This window comes from Rattus norvegicus, chromosome 1 (assembly GCF_021556685.1).
Source record: "Rattus norvegicus strain SHRSP/BbbUtx chromosome 1, alternate assembly SHRSP_T2T, whole genome shotgun sequence".
Classification (NCBI taxonomy): Eukaryota; Metazoa; Chordata; class Mammalia; order Rodentia; family Muridae; genus Rattus; species Rattus norvegicus.
Genome location: NC_141534.1, coordinates 260,894,600 through 260,916,290, shown reverse-complemented (window position 1 = coordinate 260,916,290; position 21,691 = coordinate 260,894,600). Strand labels below are relative to the sequence as shown.

The 21,691-nt window shown below is 41.3% G+C and overlaps 1 protein-coding gene across 1 annotated transcript in view; it reads right to left on the bottom strand.

The window, feature by feature from the left end:
• Nucleotides 1–21,691, bottom strand: part of Sorcs3 (sortilin-related VPS10 domain containing receptor 3) — a 618,610-nt gene that overhangs the window by 145,064 nt on the left and 451,855 nt on the right. The window contains 1 exon segment of the mRNA NM_001106367.3: nt 18,445–18,563. Within this exon segment, the coding sequence (NP_001099837.2) occupies nt 18,445–18,563 (119 nt within the window).

Here is a 21,691-nt window from a genome sequence, read left to right as displayed (position 1 = left end):
AATGAACGTCATCAAGCTTTTATTTGGTTGGTGCTACAATGAGTTTCTAATATCAAACAAGGTTTTCACTTTTTAACAGAGTCTGGTCTACTTGTCAGGGAGTGGGTGAGACTTCCCTCCCCTAGTAACTATAGAAATTGAACAACACCCACCCATTTTGCTGGTAAAACCTCCCAGAGAAGCACCTGAGACCTATTCAGTACTTCTAAAAGAAAAATGAACCATGAAATAGGCTACTGTCTCTATCATGTTTTAGAAGCTCAGGCATCTCAGGGATCATGTTGAGCCTCTCATTTCCTTAGCTACATGACAAAGTAGGATTCTGTCCACCAGAGAATCTTGGTTACCCCCACTGGAAAAGTAAAAACAGTATAATATCTATCACATAAGAGCTTGTGAACGTCGAAGTCATTTTAAAGAAAATAAAACAAAACACACATACGAGATTTGGCATTTAAGTGAATATGACTTGCCGTTAAGTGACTATGAGGTCCTTGTATCCTAGAATAACTTTTTTTTCAGTTTGCTGATGGTTGGAAAAGATATGTGGGGTCAGGGGAAAAAATACCCTAAAGAGTCATTGCTTCTGAAACTAAAAATGGCAAGTCTCCCAGCTGTGAGAGACTGCAAATGGTTTAGCCAGTGTCTACTTTGAACGGGTGATGGAAAAAACCCATGTGTTGTCTTACACATCCCTACCTCCCTTTGGCCAGGACTCAGAGGCTGTCTCTAATGATGAGAAGCTCTAGCCACCGTGAGTGGCATCTTCCCATGAGTGTCATTTTCCATATATATATATATATATATATATATATATATATATATATATATATATATATATATATATATATATATATTCATTCCTGCCTTCTCTTGGGTATGAAGAAGCTACTGCTTATTTCCCTAGTTTCCCTAACTAACTACAATAATTGAGCCTTCTATATACCTATTCACAATTGATCAAGGCCCAATCAACAGATGGCAATGCATGCCTGGCACTGTAAACCTGCCAACCACCTGTAATGGTCACAAACCCAATAGGAAAACTTACTATCACCATCTTCTTAAGTCATTATTTTTTCTGATTGGAGTCTAAGATCCCATAGAAAAGTATGGCTCACCCTCACGAAAGAAGATTCTATTTTGCAACTGACAAAAGCTACTGAAAACACAGAATTGGGTCAAAGTGAAGTGATCGAATGAGTGTGGGGATCCCAGTTCTGACGGTACATCTATAATGCAGCCTCTGTACCAAAACTCAGAGAACAATGTGGAAGCAGGGGCAGAAAGAGTAGGAGTCAAAGAACCTGGCCACCAGCTGTAAGATAGTGTCTTCTGGAACTGAAAAGGACACTACATCTGTGAAGTCTCCAATAGGATTGCCTAAATAAGAAATGTACAGTGACCATACAAGTTGACATGCCAATATGAGTAGGGGAATCCTACAAGGCTCCACCCCTAGATGAAGAGCTATAGGCAATTATACGGCTGCTGAGAGAAAGTAAGTTTTCTCCAGGGAACAGTACAACAGAGTAATAATTAAAGAAGAGATCATGAAATCTGGAGGTGGGGCAAGGGAAGAGTTGGGTGATAAAAAGCTTTGTAAATACAGTTCTCATCTATAAAATTCAGTTTTTTAAATAAGAAGAAGCAATATCTTCTAGTTCCATCCATTTGCCTGCAAACTTCAAGATGTTGTCATTCTTAATAGCTGCATAATATTCCACTGTGTAAATGAACCACATTTTCTGTATCCATTCCTCTGTTGTGGGACATCTGGGTTATTTCTGGCTTCTGGCTATCATAAATAAGGTCACTATGAACATAGTGGAGCATGCACCCCTTAGCATAGTGGGGCGTCTTTTGGGTTTATGCCCAAGAATTGTATAGCCGGGTCTTCAGGTAGATCTATTTCCAATTTTCTGAGGAAACTCCAGATTGATTTCCAGAGTAGTTGTACCAGTTTGAAAGCCCACCAGCAATGGAGGAGTGTTCCCTTCTCTCCACATCTTCAGCAACATGTGCTGTCACCTGAGTTTTTGATGTAAGTCATTCTTATTGGTGTAAAGTAGAATCTCAGGGTCATTTTGATTTGTATTTTTCTGATCACTAAGGGCTTTGAACATTGCTTTAAGTGCTTCTCTCAGACCCAGAAGGACATGCATAATGTGTACTCACTAATAAGTGGATATTAGCAAAAAGAAGTACAGTATACCCAAGATATAATCTACAGCACTCAAGAAGGTTAACAAGCCGAAGGGCCCAAGTGAGGATGCCTCAACTCCACTTGGTAGAAGAATAAAGCAATCATGGGGGATGGGGATGGGAAACGGGGAGTGGGGGGAAGGGACCTGGATAGAAAACGGAACACGGAGGGGAAGAGGGGAACATGAGTAGGTATTGGGGAAGGGGGACAGGACTGAAACCCTGAGGGCCAGCAGAAGGAATGGAAATAGGCAATCTTGGGAGGTGGAAGGTGAGAGGACCCTCTAGAATGCACCAGAGACCTGGGAGGTGAAAGACTCTCAGGACCCAAAGGACCTTAGATCAAATGCCCTACAGTGTGGAGAAGCAACTTGTAGAGTCCACCTCCAGTAGAAAAACAGGGCATCAAGTGGAGGGAAGGAGTTGCCATACCACAGTCAAAAACTCTGGCCCATAATTGTTCCTGTCTGAAAGAACAGCAGGGACAAAAATGGAGAGGAGCCTGAGGGAAAGGAGGTCCAGTGAGAGGACCAAAGTGGGATCAAACTCAAGTGGAGGCCCCAAGGCCTGCCACTACATTTGTAATTATGGTTTGCTTACAAATAGGAACCTATCGTGACTGCTCTCCGAAAGGCCCAACAAACAGCTGAGTCAGATGCAGATATTTACACCCAATCAATAGATAAAAGCTGCTGACCCCAATGTAGTTGAAGTGGGGAAAAGCTGGAAGAAACTGAAGAGGAGAGTGACCCTATAGGAGGACCAGCAGTCTCAATTAACCTGGACCCCCAAGATCTCTCAGACACTGGACCACCAACAAGACAACACATACCAGCTGGTATGAGGCCTCCCAACACATATACAGCAGAGGACTGCCGGGTCTTAACTCAGTGAGAGATGTACCCAACCCTAGAGAGATTTGAGGCGCCAGGGAGTGAGGAGGTCTGGTAGAGTTTGGGATTGGAGAAATCTTCTTGGAGACATGTCAGGGTGTCAGAGTGGAGGAGTTATGGGATGTGAAAGTGTCAGAGTGTGGATCAACAGGGAGATAAAGACTGGACTGTAAAAAAAGATTAAAGAATAAAATAATTAAGGAGCAAAATAATAGTTGATCAGAGGTGAAACAGTTTAATGGCTGTAAAAAACTGAAAACAATGGAGCACCCTTAGACGGACATACCCAACCCTGGTACAGGAGCTAAGAGTTACTGCATAATACACAGTGAGTGGCAAAAACCACTCTCTGAGACTGATGAAAAGAATCCCTTGCTACATAGGCCTGGGATACAGCAAGTGCTGTAATGTCCACAGGCGCTCATTAGATTTCCCAGGAAGAAACAGGTTTTTCTATTGGGTACTTGTGTAGTAAACCAGAAAATAGAGGAGAAAGCCATGCATAAACGACCTGTGGTTATCAAGTGAACAAGGTCCATCCTCAGAGCCTCCTTGTGTCTATACTGTGATGAGAATGCCAGGTTTCATTAGCATTTGGACATAATTCATGCTGAAAGAGAGGGTAGGATGGGATTCTTCCAGGCACGAGGAAGTATACAAGGAAAGAGAACCAATAAGAACACTGCAAGGCCAAAGCAGAAAGAAGGAGCGTGGAGGGAGAGCCTCCTGTGCAAAAACTATGGTGAAACCAGAGAGGAATGTGAAGAGTAAGTGCTTTTTCAGAATGGAGGAAGTGTTGGGAGAAGGATGCTCTAGGATAGGTGGGGCAGTCGCGAGTCCTGCAGATAGGCTAGCCAAGTTAATCACTGAGAAGCATTGTAAGGATATAATTCACGGGCATCTTTGATAAACTCAGCCAAAGCAATTTCAGTGGAGTGGCAGAGGCAGTCCCAGGTGAGTTTCAGAGAGGGAAATGGGAAAACAGGAAGATGAATACAGATGGTGCTCAATAAATTGGTGGCAAATGAAATATGAGACGTGTATAAAGAGGAATGTGGAGGTCGGAGAAAGTTCAGCCTTGCTTTGTTATTTAGGAATGGTAGATATTTGAAAACGCGTGAGTACTGATGGAAGCCCCAAAATAAGCACTAGTGATTTAAAGATACAAAAGAAACTGAGATGGATTGATAGTCTGTGGAAGAGAGGAAGAGAGGGGTTTAGTATTGGGATTGAGAGACTGCTCCCTTTGTTTCTGGCATAGTTCGGTTTCTATAGAAATATTTGAGTCTTCCAAGGAGAAGTGGAGTCTGAGTAAGAACAATCACATATGTAGTTTTTAATTTTATCCAAGAAATAATCCAGGAATAGAAACCATGAAGTTAGGAATCAAGAAATAGAGGGGAAGAGAAAGCCATTCCAGGCAAATCACTAACTTGCTATCCTAATGGCTCAGAACCACTGAGGTCCTATCAAAGCACATGAAGTTAGAGTTGTCCACCTAGAATGGGAGGGAAAGATGCTAAAGCAATAGCCACTGACTCTTAAAAGATGTATTTATTGTCAGAGGCTCTGGACATCCTCAAGGTTTGTGTCTGCCTCAGAATGGTCAAGAGGTCTCTTGTGAGGAGATCAACTGAGGATCAATGAGCTGCAGAACAAAAACCAAGAGAGCTGCAGTGTAGCTAAGGCAAGCTGATAACAGCAGGCCTCCCTTACTCCTGGCTGGTGATGGAGGCCAACATGAACCAGGATGAGCAGTGGAAGCTGGAAGATGTCCTACAGGTTCACTGAGCACTACCTTCTCATGAGCACTGCAGCACTCTGCATTTATAAATGAGAGCATCTTCAGTATTTGCAGCAGCTGTTACCCCAAGCCACCAAATTTAATACGCGCCCTATCCCAACCACGTGACAACTGAGGAACTGTCCTTGGTGCTGGATGTGGAAAACACACACGCTTAAGATTCTGGAAGTGTTTCATGTGTGTACACCTAAGCATGTCTTTATTGGATTTCTTATGAAGACTTCCTCTATCTTTTTAATTTCCCTTAAAACTTCTGCACTGTAATTGTGTCCCTAATGATGAAATTGCTATTTATTTAACATTCGAAAAGCTTTTCCATTAAAGCTGAATTAACATCATTTAAAATATCACCAAATAGTTTTCTTTGAATAATTACACTCTATTAATTACTGCCACGGGGCTTTTTTTTCCTATCAGAAAGAGAACAATTAGAGAAATAGTAGCTACACCATAGAGACATCTTGATGTCCCAGGATGATGTATAAAGTAGTCTCTTCAATAAAGTATCAAAACCTTGATGATCCAAGACCAAGATGTTACACATCTTAAAAGATTATTAAAGCTCAGAATATAACTTGTCTCATGAGATCACGTGAGACTGATTTCTTTTATGGCAGCACCGTGGAAGTTATGTAGGAAGGTTTTATCCTGCACATATGTTGAACCATGAATGATCCCATGAATATTTTAAAAATGAATTTGGCAAAGAGATTGAGTAATCTTTCATTTGACAGGCTTTAAAAAAAACCTTTGAGAGAGGGTGCATATACACAAAAGACTGAGGCTGAGTTCAGTGTGTGGATTAGTGTTAATTCTTGCCTTTTGTAGGGCTTTGTAGTTTTCAAAGCATTTCAAATGCTCCCTTGATCCTCACAACAACCAATTTGCACAGGGCAAGTATCATGATTCCATTCTGCGAAGATGAGAAAATGAGTTCTCTGAGAGTCTACATAACTTGTCAGTGCTCCCTGGCTGGTATGGAGCAGATCCCTGTTTACAGAGCAGGTCTTAAAACCAGAGCCCTTTTCCTCACATCAGACTCCTAGCTCCTTGATTCATAAATGCCTGTGGGGCAGGAACAATGTCTCTTGCCCCTGTCGTGTCCTATTGCACTTAGAATATTTTATGGGGCTCAGCATTGATCTATCTATTACCTTGGATACTCATTAACAGCTAGTACTTCTGAGACATCTCACCATAGCTTGTAACCGTGCTACTTGTCTCTGTGTGTACATGGAATTCTTAAAATGGAACAGGAACTGATTGGCTTGAGTATAGAACCGTAATCTTTCAAGAAGCAGTCTGTTCATTGCTCCATTTTCACTATACAGGGGACTTTCCTCTGGACTACATCCAGAATACTACTAGGAGTCGAGAGTACTAATTGGTACTAAGTGAGTCTATACCATAATGCCTGTCCCTATGAAATTTTCATAACAGCTTACAAAAGATCCAGGACATTAGTGTCTTAATAGGGAGGGTGTTGGACAACTTGGTTAGACTCTTACCATGCTGATTTTTTTTCATTTCTGTAGGAACAGAATCACACCAGTTGCTCCATACAAATTGTTGTAAGACATTCAGGAGGTTCAGAGAGCATATATATAAGCCCTTCTAGATGTGCATTTAGAAACCCTCTAATCTATTTACTCTATGCAGCAACTAAAAGGAGTGCTTTCTCCTGAATATTTAATTTACTATGTGTAACCTCCCAGGACAGTATCAAGCTTACCTAAGAAAGTGAGGGAAACAACATGCCCTAGGCTAAAAGCCACAGAGATTAGAGAGTGTGTGGGTAATGTTTTCAGCAGTCAGCAAGGTTTCCCTCCTCCAAATTTTCATTCTCTCTTCCATTTGAGCATGTAATTTCTATCTGTAATTAATCTAACTTCCTTTGCATTTTAGATACTTGAATGGATACAAGTAAATGTGAGTGCCAATTTGTTCAGTGAATGAATGAAGCTTCACATAAAAGGTGACCTCACATGGCATCATGGGAAGCTATGACAGAACTTGATCCACTGGGGATACGAGAAACCTAGGAAAGCCAAGTTCTTATTTGTTGCAGCCCCCAGTAGCCAGGGTATGAATCCCTTTGCTGGAGTAACTTTTGGATGATTGTTGGTGAACTAACTGTTCTCCAGAATAATCACGAGTGAAGCTACCCTATAATTATAAATGACAGAATTGTCAACCAACTTGGCTCAGAATACAGGAATGAACTTGAAATCCCCCCGCCCCTACCTATGGAGGATAGGCTGCTTCTTTTATCCATGTGGGACGTGACAGGTATTTCAGGCAGATTCTTTCCCAGTAGAGCATGGCTTTCTGGGAATGATTAACACATTTTGATTTCATTAAGAAACCCAAGACAGAAAAGCCACCAACAGATTAACAGACGGCACAGCTTCATATACAACTTCACCTCAAGGGCAGCAAGAAGACAGACAAGAGGTCCCCTCCATTGAGATGGTGGCCCGCACTGCTATGCCATGCCTGAAAAAAGGGTGAGGTAAAAACCTTTGCAGTCATCCTGGATTTCAGGAGCCATGTGGGTAGTTTACAAACCCTCCTACTATACACAGGACAGAGGACTAAGAGTAATAGATTTAGGAGAGAGAATTTCTGCTAGTTATGGAAAAAACTTTTTCTTTAGAGGTACAACAGAGAAGATGTGAAACTTTCACATGAGAAGTGTAATAGGTGAATCGAATGATTCTCATTATTTAGAGGTTGCCTGAGATTTTGCTTATTTAATTGTACTCTCAAAGATGTAGATTACTTACTCATATGTAGAGAAGATATGACCTTGGTCTCACTTGCTTTTCTAGTGGCTATCTACATCTAAAAAAGACCTGACCTCTGAGCCACACAGTTACCATTGTTTTATCATTGACTTTTAAACACATGAGCACCAGAACCCACTGATTAAATGAACGTGACTCAAGCAAAGCAATAAGAAGAGTGAACAAAGCTGATCTTTGACAGAGGAGCTAAAACCATCCAATGGAAGAAAGATAGCATTTCTAATGAATGGTGCTGATTCAACTGGAGGTCAGCATGTAGAAGAGTGCAAATCGACCCATTCTTATCACCTTAAGTCCAAGTGGATCAAGGACCTCCACATCAAACCAGATAACTCAAGCTAATAGAAGAAAAAGTGGAGAAGAGTCTCAATCACATGGGCACTGGAGAAAATTTCCGAAACAAAACACCAATGGCTCATGTTCTAGGATCAAGAATTGACAAATGGGACCTCATAAAACTGCAAAGCTTCTGTAAGGCAAAGGACACTGTTGTTAGGACAAAATGGCAACCAACAGATTGGGGAAAGATCTTTACCAATCCTACATCTGATAGAGGGCTAATATCCAAATTATACAAAGAACTCAAGAAGTTAAACTCCAGAGAGCCAAATAACCCTATTAAAAATGGGGTACAGAGCTAAACAAAACATTCTCAGCTGAGGAATATCAAATGGCTGAGCAGCACCTAAAGAAATATTCAACATCCTTAGTCATCAGGAAAATGAAAATCAAAACAATGCTGAGATTCCACCTCACACCAGTCAGAATGGCTAAGATCAAAAACTCAGGCGACAGCAGATGCTGGCGAGGATGTGGAGAAAGAGGAACACTCCTCCATTGTTGGTGGGATTGCAGACTGGTAAAACCATTCTCAAAATCAGTCTGGAGGTTCCTCAGAAAATTGGACATTCCACTACCTGAGGACCCAGCTATACCTCTCTTGGGCATATACCCAAAAGATGCTCCAACATATAACAAAGACACATGCTCCACTATGTTCATAGTGGCCTTATTTATAATAGCCAGAAGCTGGAAAGAACCCAGATGCCCTTCAACAGAGGAATGGATACAGAAGACTCACAGAGATTAGAGAGTGTGGGGGTAATGCTTTCAGCAGTCAGCAAGGTTTTCCCTCTTTCAAATTTTTATTCTCTCTTCCATTTGAGCATGTAATTTTTATCTGTAATTAATTTAACTTCCCTTGCATTGTGTGGTACATCTACACAATGGAATATTACTCAGCTATCAAAAACAATGACTTTATGAAATTCGTAGGCAAATGGAATGAACTGGAAAATCTCATCCTTAGTGAGGTAACCCAATCACAGAAAAATACACTTGGTATGCACTCATTAATAAGTGAATATTAGCCCAAAAGCTCAAATTACCCAAGATGCAATCCACAGACTACAGGAAGCTCATGAAGAAGGATGTCCAAAATGTAGACGCTCTCATCCCTCTTAAGTGGGGGAACAAAAGTATCCATAGGAGGGGATATGGAGGCAATGTTTAGAGCAGAGTCTGAAGGAACAGCCATTCAAAGCCTGCCCCACATGTGGCTCATACACACATACACATACACACACACACACACACACACACACACACACACACACACACACACACACACACACACAGAGAGCCACCAAAACGAGATAAGATTGATGAAGCTAAAAAGTGCATGCTGAAAGGGACGGGATATAGATCTCTCCTGGGAGACACATCCAGAGCATGTTCAAAACAGAGGTCAATTCTAGCAGCAAATCACTGAACTGAGAACAGGACTTGTTTATAGGAATTAGAGGAAGGATTTAAAGAGCTAAAGGGGCTTGCAACCCCATAAGAAAAACAATGCCAACCAACCAGAGCTTCCAGGGACTAAACCACTACCTAAAGACTATATATGGACTGACCCAGGGCTCCAACTTCATATGTAGCAGAGGATAGCCTTGTTGGGCATCAGTGGAAGGGGAAGCCCTTGGTTCTGCCAAGGTTGGACCCCCAGTGCAGAGGAATGTCGGAGGGGAGGCAGTAAGGGGGTGGATGGGGGTGAACACCCATATGCGGAGGAGATGGGGGATTATGGACAGCAACCTGGGAAAGGGAATAACATTTGAAATATAAATAAAGAAATATATCTAATAAAAAAATAAAAAAACTGCTACTCTTTCTAAGAAAGTACTAAGCCAGTGAAACTACTTCCCTCCAGTACAATCCTCTCCTACTTTTATTATTATAATTTTTAATTTTTGAAATGATACATAGACCCAGAATATTACACATATTTTGGGGGTACAGTGCAGTGCATTGCTATCTGAGTATATTGTACAATGCTCAAATCAGGGTAAACACCCCACCAACATTCACTCACACACATACACACAACACACCCTGGAAAACTCAACCTGGCTTTATGGTGAAACATTGTAATTCCTCTCTTCTGCCTGATTACATAGCCAGAACACAGTCATCACAGGCATTCTCTTGTAGGGCATCACGCTCAAATTCCTTCCTGAGATTTAACTAGAACTTTGTTCTCTTTGCTCAGTCCTTCTTCACCTTCCCCCTTTCCTCTAGCCTACCCCACCTCTGTCAATGTTTTGCCCCCAACTACAATGAGATCAATGGTTACAGGAGTCACACATGAACGAAAACCCATGGTTCATGTCTGCCTTACCTGGCTGGTTTGACTTAGCATAACATCCAGACTGTCATTCTTTTTAATGGCTGAATACTATTCCACTAAGGTTATGTATCACATATTTCTAACAGTTGTGAGTTAACGACACTGAAGCTTTGGAATACCATAACTATAGCTGCAGTAAAGCATGCTGGTGTTTTGGGCATACCGACTGCATTTCATTTGGATATACACCTGATATTTGTTGGTCACTCTGATTTTCCTGAGATATAACATAAAGCTGCCAGGAACAGTGTTTGTCCCCAGTGTGTGGGAAAGGCAACGGGATGGAATGGGTCTTCAGGTGAGGTCCTTTTTCATTTTGTTTGCTGGTGTTCTTTTCACCGCTTCTATGTTTCTGCTTAGCATTATAGCCAGACTTAAAATAGCAATTCTAGAAAAATTAAGGGGAAAACTTACTGAAGTACCTTATGCTAAACTTACTGTTTTTTACTTGCTAAAATTGTAATGGAGGAAAGTCTACCTGTACAAAGCTCTACTTTCAACACCAAACTCCTCAGGAACAGCAAATGCCCTTCCGAAGAACACAGAGTCCTCAGGGCTTGCATGCCTTGGACACAGTAGGCTCATGCGAGCTGCTCTACACAGCTTTCTCCCTTTGTCAATGAATTTTCCTAGATACGATACCATGGGGCTAGTAGACTGTTCCCCATCCTGGAGTGCTGGGATGTTGTCCAGCATCATCTATGAGCTTCAACCATGGAGACCTTATCAGTTGGCTGGTTTTCTTCTTCTGAGGTATCTTTATTCACGGAACAGAAAGGGCCCTTCACTGCCCTTGGTTTAGAAGCAGATCTTGGTCACCAAAGTACAATCTCACCTTCTACATAATATAGCCTGTACTGACCCTTATTCCAACATTCCAGTTTATATTCCAACAAATGAGCAGAAACCCACAACATTCCAGAAAATTACTTGAGGCGGCTTCTCTTCATTTTTAAATGCATACTTTTAAAATAAATCACTTTTAGAAAAGAAAGCGAAGCTATCAGAGTTGTCCAATGGCAGAGCCAAATGTCGGCACACAACTATAATTCCAACACTCAGAAGGCAGAGGCAGAACAGTGTGTTCAATGCCTAGGAGCTAATAGAGTTGGAATCGGGCTATTTCTGAGATTTCTGGGTAGAAAGAAGGGTAAGAAAAATTATTTACTTTTGATGGAAGAAAATGGAAGATTCTCCTCTCCAGAAGGTACAAAGCACTTGGGTAGAGGGTCCTGACACACGGGCCCAGTGGCTATGCCTACCACCGCCTTGTCATCTCTGTGTGTGATTTTTCTCCTCCACCATCTTGTGGAGATGTCTGTCTGCCTCCGGAAAGGAATCCTACGCTGACATTCATCCAGGGTTCATCAACTTGCCAAGAGCAGCAACATGTGTTTCCTACTAATGCAGCTTTCATCACACTGCATTATAATTGCTTAGCTGCCTGTGCTCCCCACTGGGCTGAATGTATTTTAATATATTTAAATGAGTGAATGGAAGACGGGCACTGAATAACACACTGGGTAATTCCCGGACAGTGGTTTTACAGAAGCACAAAGGCGCGCTCTACACAGGGGCATTTCTTATGCAGTGAGCAATTGCCAATTACCTTAAGTTGTCTCATATTGTTAGCTGCAGAAGCAAGATTTCCTTGCATGAAAAAAGATAACTAGCTACACTCCCTGAAAATAAGGACCCCATCTTATCCTCTCAGTTCAGTTCATCTCAACAAACACTTATTGAGTGCCTGTCCTTATGCAAAGGGTAGGAGAAACAAGGCTGAGTAAGATGTAATCAGGGTCCTCAGAGACAGGACAGAAAGGGTTAAGAAGGAAACTGTAGAGCTTGATCTAATCCTGACTGAGGAATACCAGGGAAGCTAAGGGACATGCTGAATTTTAAAGACTGCCTTTGTCTACCAAAGGGGGCATCCCAAGTATAAAGAAAATACAAGAAAGACACAGGTGGCAAGGAGTGTCATGGTGTACGCATGGGCATGAAAAAGATCCATGTTTATTGAAGGGTTAATTCGAGCAAGGGAGGATTGTGGGTAGCAAAGGCAGCAATAGTGAATAAGGGATTATTATGGGGCTGAGAGCCCTGACTAGAGAGGTTCTTGCAGACAATGCTAAGGAATTGGAATTCACCCTGCAGGTGATTAACAGCCACTGAGGCTCGGGACATTGATTTCTATTCTAAATAAAGGACTTTGGAAGGAGTTTGTGAAGGCACTAGGGATTTGGGGTGCTGATCTGAGAGCAAAGAAACCAGTTAGTAAACTACAGAGACATTTCAGAAACACATGATAAGGATTTATAAATGGTTTTAAATAGCCAAGTAATTATAATGCGCCCCCTTTCGCCTCATAAATCATCCTAGAGCAGCAAGCCAAACAAGAAGAGTAATGCAAACTCCTGACTTAATGAAAATTTAACCATGAAATACAATGTACGTGGGAAGGAAGCCACATATATTGTGTTCTAGCTAGTTCTGTCTTATGAGAAATACTACTTAGGGAAAAAAATGTTGAGTCACACAGGACTGGGGAGGAAGTAATACTCTGAACAAACAGAGATAAACCCTAATCTTTAAGATAAGCATCCTGGATTTTGATATTTTATTGATGACCTGAAGGACTCAGATCATTAAAAAGTAAGCAATAATTTAAAATATAAAAAAAACAGGCCCGGAGAGATGGAGAGAGGGTAGTTAAGAGCGGCTGCTCATCTAGAGGACCAGGATTTATTTCTATCATCCACATAGCCACAGTGGCTTACAATCATCTTTAATTCTAATTATAGGGGCTCTTAAATCATTTCCTTGCCTCCATGGACACCAGGCACACAAGAGGTATGCAGATATACATGTACACAAAAATGCCTACTGATAGTTAACAGGCCGGTCAGACACTGGCTCAAGAATTAAGATGGATGGAACCCAAGGAACCTAAGGTTGAGGTTGTCCTCTGATCTCCAGATGTATGTGCACATGTGCACACACATATATTTTCATAAAAAATGTGCACCTTCATACATATATGCATGAGAGTGTATGTTTGGTGTTTTCGTGCGCATACACACACACACATATGGGGGGAGAGAGAGAGAGAGGAAGAGAGAGAGAAAGAGAGAGCGAGAGAGACAGAAACAGAGACAGAGAGACAGAGACAGAAAGACAAGGAGAGAGAGTAACCTACATAATTAGATCACTACAATAAGAAAAGAATTTTAAACAGGAGTGAAAAAGACAAGGAAAGACACAACAAGGAGAATGAGAAAGATGGGACTTGTTATTTTTGTTGTCAGAGGAGGGGGAGGAGAAGGAAAAATATCATCTGGTTGAGCTCAGAAAAGGATCTAAAAAAGGAAAATGAGACAGAATGACCCTGTAAACTACTAAATGCAGATTCAAACACACTGTAAAACTGCTTTTATCTCGTTCTGTTTAAATTGGGGACAGGATGAAAGGCTGTCTTCCTTTTGGCAATTCGTCTTACACATTCTGGGCACCTCAGGAAGAATGCCCAAACCATGAAAATCAAGTAAAGTATGTCTTCCAAGATATCTTAAAGGAGCTTTTGAGATGATTTAAAAAAACAGGGGGAAGGGAAAACATGAATCATTTGAAAGAAAGGGTTGCATTCCCAGGGGTCAAACAGTATAATGACCCCAAGTCACACACAAACACATAACTGCTCTAAAAATATGATGAGAAATGTCCCGGGGTTAGAAAAAACAAAACAGAACAAAACAAAGTAACATCCCCTCCCTACATGACAGCCAGGAAAAACAAAACAAGAAATCTCAAAGATGAGAATCTCAGACTGCCCTGACCCAGCCACAGTCAGGCACTAAAATAATGGCCAAGTTCACAGGGAAAGAGTTCAGCACACGAAATGGGGACATGGAGAAAGTGATATTAAGTCGCACAGGGAAAGTTAAGAGTATTTCCACATTTAAGAATTAGCTGTTCTCTAAAGCTTCAACCAAGGACAAACTTCAGAAAATTGAAAGCCAAATGGGAAGCCTTCCCCCAAAACTAATGGGTACAAGAATGTATGTACGATAAAACTAAGATCAAAACCAGTGCAAGACAGAGGATTCAGTTAGCTACTATAATCTGGAATCGCGGGAATTCACCACAAACTCCCTTTCTCCCTTTCTCCACAGTGCTTCACAAAATATTTACAGTAGCAGTCATGTGCTGAGACAGTGAGCCAAATTTAAACTCTGACCAATCTAAAGTGAGTGGTAGAAGACTTAATGAGAAGAACGAAAACAGGGATACACGCAGCATCCTGGATTTAGCACCATTCACAAGAAGAAATCAATAGATAATCATCCCAAAATAGAAGATGGGGTTTTCTGCAAATAGCTATATTCCTAAACTATGCTGCTGAGATTAAAATTAAAATATTCCACACTATGAAAGGAACAGATGGGAGAGTAAGGAAGGCAGACAATAATAATGAGAGTTTTAAGTCGTCATAACTACACCCTGAGCACACACTGGCAGAAGTAAGGCTTATGCGCCATTTGTACAGAGACGAGTGGCAGAACTCCTGTCGGGGAAGTGATGGTTACGGTCCCATAGAAATCCACTTGGCACGTGGAATACTCTATGTGGAGCTTGATGGCAGACTGCTGGCACTCTTTTATGTAACTTCAATTTTCAATATTGGATAGCTTCAAGTAATAGTTTTTAACCTGTGTTTATTTGGTTATTTAAAAAAATCAGTTTTTTTTTTATTTTGATTTTATGGTCCTTTGTGTGTGGGTAGGCAGTTTTTGTTTGTGTCTATGCTGTTTTTTTAAGTTTATGCCCCTTTGCCCTCTGGGTAGGTTTGTTTGTTTGTTTGTTTGTTTGTTTGTTTGTTTTCAGGTTTATGGCCCTTTGTCTTATGAGTAAGAATCAATCAAGTGATGGAGCACCCTTCTATCTCTCTGACACCATCTTTCAATTCTTAGTTGTGGCCATACATTGGCTGGCTCCTTCTCACCTTCCTAAAGGTAAATACTGGTGTGTTCCAGGAACCAGCGTTCGTATCTTTTCTCTTTCCTGTCTGTTCTTCTTTGATTTATTTATTTTTATGATTTGCAAATACTATCGACATACTCACTTCTAATTTATATATTCAACCACGACAACTCCACTGCCCCTCTTCTAGAATCTCTGACTTCCCACCCCACATTTCCCTGCAGGGACAAAGAAGCCAAGCTTGACACACTTAGCTGTCTGTTTTCTGACCGTGGTGAGGCCATCAAGTCTTATTAAAAACAGCAATGGGGTATATTCACTAATACCCCAACATCCAGTGCCTGGTGTGTGTGTGCGTGTGTGTGTGTGTGTGTGTGTGTTATTTTGTTTTGTTTTGTTTTGTTTTGTTTTGTTTTGTTTTTCCACAGCATCAACCCTCATGCAGCAGCCTTTATAGAGAAAAGAGCTTATCCCAGGAAAGGGTAAGGCACAACACATGCTCATAGAGTTCCTCTGTTCCAGAACTGTTGTGCTGTTTCATAAAGACCACGGTCCAGCACAATCCTTGGGCATCCCATGGAGTAGGTGCTACAGTTAACTTCTTTTTATAGAAAACTCAAATGAATGTGCCTGAGAAACTGCTGTACTCCAAACTAACGCCCCCCATTACCCACCATACCCCGCAGTGTGAGCACATGCATGTATGTATGTATGTGTGCGTGTGTGAGTGAATGTGTGTATCCCACTGGAATAGTTCCACTAATTCAAGAAATTTCTCTACTCTTTGTCTTTGCCCCAGCAGCTAGGGGGAACCACGAATGAACCTGACAAGGACTAAAACCTTACTGAAAAAAAAATGCAGCCTTTTTAAGCAAAGCAAAGTAGATTTTTGTTTGTTTGCTTTTGTTACAGAGTACATTATAAAACACATGCAGAGGGGAGATATTCGAAACCTGAAGTCACTTCCAAGAAACAGTTTAGCCACATTCATCATTTTATACAGTATTGGCATTAAGAAAAGAATAGTCAGACAAATTCATAAATATCCATGATCCCATGTTAAATTTTTCCAGCAAAGGTAAAGAAAAAAAATTCATCACATATATGGAGACCACGGCAATGGGAGTCAGATGGAGAAGAATATTTAAAACCAGGGATGTGGATTCCTTCAGCTCAGCCATAGGGAAGGCTATTTGAGTTTCTGTCCTGAGTGGGCTGGGATTGGGTATTCTATCTTCTGTGTCAGCACAAGCTGATCTTGTGTTTCCAATGCACAGCATCCTCCCTGGGGTGTAGAGGAGTCCTATTTTCTAACCAAGAGTACCTATCATGTGATAGACATCACAGCTCACTAAACCAAAGGCATCAGGATGGGGAGACAGTACTCAAACCCACAGAACTGCTCAGGCAGTAAGTGCTAAAGAGACATATGCATCAAGTCATGGGCAGAAATGTGAGGACTAGGAAGAGTAGTGGCTAGTGCTGCATGTTTTGAAAGGTGTGTTTTCAATCAACACCTATGAATGAGATAATGACGAACCTGTTGATAGACCATAACACAGAGAATCAATCCTGAGAAGTTGACTTCTTCCACTCTCTCTTTAAAGTGGGTTTTGGATGGCAGGCTATTTCTCCTGGGTTTCCATCAGCGCAATATATACTCAATGAACATTCTACTTGCATTGCAAATTTGTCTGACCAAAGGAGAGAGACAAAAGAAGAATTTAAAATATTGTTCTTACCCCTGAAGTGTAATATTCGATTGGAAAGGAGAAGAATCTGTTCACGCCTGACAAGGGATGGCTCTGATAAGCCATGAGTTAGAAAAATGTAACCTCGAGCTTTAAGGTGCACTGGAGGGCAACGTGTACCCTCACAGAGGAGATGCGATTGATCTGGACTGGAAAAGCTAAGGAGCAGACAAAGAAGAAATTCATTCGGGAGCAAATCCAGGGTAGTGGTAAAATTCAAGTTTCCTTTGGGGAACCATTTGCCAAACAACTGACAAAATGTAGACAATGGAAAAGTAGATTGGGAAACTAAAGGTTGTCATCAAATGTCAAGGTTGATATATCAATCTATCATCTATCTACATCTGTTTATCTGTCTATCTTCTATGAATCTATGTACCCATCTTTCTATGAATCTATTGATCTATGTATCTATCTATGTATCTATTTGTCTATGTATCTATTTATCCATGTATCTATGTATCTATCTATGTATCTATATATCTATGTATCTATGTATCTATGTATCTATGTATCTATGTATCTATGTATCTATGTATCTATGTATCTATGTATCTATCTATCTATGTATCTATGTATCTATGTATCTATGTATCTATCTATCTATCTATCTACCTACCTACCTACCTATCTACCTATGTATCTTCTATCATCTACCTACCTGTCCCTCTCTCTCTCTCTTCCTCTGGAATGTGCACTTTACTTTTCCACATTTTCCACCAACTTTGTATCTCCTTGAACTACACAGTAGACACTGCAAACTCAACACATAAAGATTCATTTAGTTTCCTCTAACAGTCGATTTCTAGCAGGAAAGGACTTGAAAGCTGGACATTCTAAAAAGTGACCAGCGCTGGGAGGGGGATGGACAATTGAGCAAGTTTTAGCCTTTTCCAGAAAGCGGATCCTGGCAATGTCTAATTCATTGCAGGATTTCATGTCTTAGTCAGAGAAGCCACTTTGGACAGAAATAGAGCATGGCTTTGATAAATTACTTAAAGTCAAAGCCCATTAGACATTTGACTCTAAATAACCTCAAACCCCAAAGCCCAATTATCTCAACAGCTCTGTTATCCTGACATGGCAATCCAACTGAAGAATCCCCTGGTAAGTAAAATCCCCAGGACAGACACTGACCCATAAAACCTTCAGAGGGCAGGAGACGTCTGGAGTATCCCTAGGGCCTGGAACCACAAAGTGAGTGAAGGACAGTGTCTCTGCGTCACATCTAGACATTGCCAGGAACTCCATCCTCACTTGAAGCAGGCAGTCAACCTCACTTGTCTCCCTTCCCACTGTTGACTGTGCTAATAACGCTCACCTGAATGAAGATGTATTCATCCTGGACGACCAGGGAACTGATGTCAATGGAGCGGGCAAAGGGGCCACTCCGAGTTGTCTCAGTACATTCTTGGATTCTGCAGGTGAGGTAGTGAGCGTCTAAAAAAAAGGGGGGGCAAGGTAACATTTAGCAGCAAGGTAAATGACCAGCCAAGACCCTTGCAGCCCACAAAGTTGTGGAGAATCCCAGCCTAATATTAATTTAAATAATAATGAGATTTTACTTTCTTGTACACAAAAATTGAAGACACTACCTCCCGAAATGAGGGTAATACTTAGGTTCACCGAGAGAGCAGAGAAAGAGTTAATCTCATTTACGTCTGGTAAAAGAATAAATCCATTTAGCTTCTGGAAGAAAAGACTTGAAGAAGCTTTCAGAAATTTACATGCACATATTTTTTTTGCCAGTAATTTTAATTCAAGGAACGTTTCTATAGAAAGGCTCATATATTTCCACAAAGAGGAAAGGCGGGAATGTTCACTGTGACATTATTCGCAGCAATGCAAAATTGGAAATAGGCTAACTGTCCAGGAATTAAGGAGCATTTGAAGCAGCTAAGATATATGCACATGACGGAGTACCATGCTGTTATTACAAGATGTGGCAGGTACCTATGCATCCAGAGACAACTCATGATGCACCGCTCTACCACGTTTTGAAACTATGTTTCCCATTGTGTACAAGTATGGCTTGTGGATGGCTTAAAACTCCGTCCTTCTCTACACAGGTCTGTGCTACAATTACACAGACGAAAGTTTTAAGGGCCTTATATAAAGATTAGATACGAGTACTTTAGGAATGGGGTGGGCTTAAATTATTATATAATATTTTAGTAACGCCTGTGATTTTTTTTGCATCATATGCATCTTTACTCTGTTTGCAGCAAGAATACATTCACTTAACTACTTGCATACAACTTGTGTAACTATTTGTAGTTACAGCAAAATTACAGCAGCCAAACCTCTGACGTTCAGTGCAGAACTAAAGAGTCATCCTGGAAAACAATGTATTCCATTTCCTGTTCCTTCAGGAAAAACTACAAGTGAGTCTTTGTGATGAAATGACATGAAGTGCCCTAAACACGGTTACTGTTTGTTTTGTGAAATTAGGAAATAAGTGGTCAAAATGAAAAGAAGATTGCTTTAAAACCATTTAAGTTGAGAATCTTATTTATTTTCTGTCCTATTTAATTTCCCTTCAATGTTAAAATTACCAATGGTCTTTTTGTTTGTTGTCTTAAATTATCAACACACCGTAAGTAGACTCTAGCCTGGTAGTTAAGTCCCATTAATCTCAGGTATTCAGTCAGGGAAGGCCGAAAATCACAAGTTCAAGATTGCCCTGGGCCTTCATGAGACCCTTTCCCCCCCAAAAATTGGCTCTAGTTCATTATAGACAAGCTGGTTTGAGACCTTCTGGATTTCTTAATACTGCTAGCTTATTTTTAATGCAAAATATTCTGATTTTTTTTAAGTTTCTTATAGACCATTTGAATGTCAACCCTAGTACAGGATAACACTATGTGGCTAAGCAAACAAGACCACAGTCCAAAGAAGACCCAAGAGTGGCTTTCACCCGACCTGAGCCCTTTCATTTATCCATGTCTATCTCACGAGGGAGACATGTTCCTTTACCCCCGGACCCTGACCACGCAGTTAGGTCAGTCTTTCCAGCGCTTGTGACTATGCACTGACTATGTCTTCTCTTTTGCTTTTGTTCATGTGTGACGTCAAGAGTGACCTGGCTTTCCCTGTCTTGCCCAGAGCAGAGGGAAAGGTGAGGATCCCAGGCTTCGGAGCACAGTGTCTGCCCACCAGGGACATGTTTGAATATGTGTGAGCTTACCAATTTGTTTCTTGACTAAAGCACCAAAACGCAGCAGAAGGCTGCAGTAAACACATGTAAAGGAATTGCAAACACAGGGCTGAAAACCCGTGTCCTTGTCAGTCAGTGTCTCCAAAAGCTCTTCACTCTGCTAATCAGAGGTACATGTGGGAGGGACACTTGCTTACACACATCGCAGGGTTCAGTCTTCCCTGGCTATTGACTCTGCTTTTTTGCATTCGAACACTCTGAAAGAAGAATCAAGTCTTTTCAAGGCCACCCCAAACAAAATCAACACCTACTCAAACCTTGGCCCATGACAAGTGGGAACCGCTGCCAAACTCATCCTACTGCTTGGCTCTGACTCTGCTCAGCCAGTGGGCTGCATGGGATGACAGGTTCCATTTAACAAGACACCAGCACTTACATGAGCTGCTGAAAGTCACTTCACATTAAGAGTCCTTGCAGTCTTGAGCCAGACTCGTGGGCTGGGAGTCCCAATGCTTTGATTTTCCAAAACTTAGAGCTACAGTCCTGAGTGCCACTGTGGCCACGGCCTGATGAGGACTCAGTGTGGGGAGGGCTGTCCAGGCTACCAATCAGAAATGAGGGACAGTCACAGGAGGACCTTTGGGTGTCAAGGCTGAGCAGAAATACCATTCGTTTCAGGCTTCATATTTCTAATAGATCTCAAGCTGCAAGTATATCAGAGGAGCATCCAGATGAGCATAAATATGACTACATGTCAAAGCTCTATGACGGAACCCAGAAGGGTATGTATCATACACATTGAAATCCCGAAACAAGCTGTTAATAACCTGGCCACTAGGAAGAGACTCAGATCAAGATTAATGGTCACAGTGTGGCACTTGAGGGCAAGGCAATCCCAATCCTGCATTAATTGTAACAACCACATCACATCAGGGAGGGCTAAAGAGAGATTGTCACCAGGATTCATTATAATATGGACGAAACACTCAACATATGGTGGAATACGTTTTGAAAAGCCGCTCAGTGCCATTTCTACTGTGAAGGAAAAGGAAAGACGCTTTAGTTGAGAGCATCCTTCTAGCACTCAATCAGTACCAAGTAACACTGACTTCGCTCTCAGGAAGGAAAACTTTGTGTTGACTGGAAAGTCAGCCTGAGTTGATGCTGATATGGACACCCTTTAAGTGCCAGGCTTGGGAACAAAGCAAAGAATATGCCCAAGATGGAAAAAATAAATGAGGAAAAAAAGAGGGAAGTGACTTTTGAGGTTAGCTTGTGGACAGGAGACTATGCGGTGTGAAGAGGGAACCCTAGAAAATGAGAAAAATTCATCTGGGCTTGACCGCTGACCCATACTGCCAAACTGTCTGCTGGAGGACTGACTGTGTGTTACCATTATTACTGAGATTAA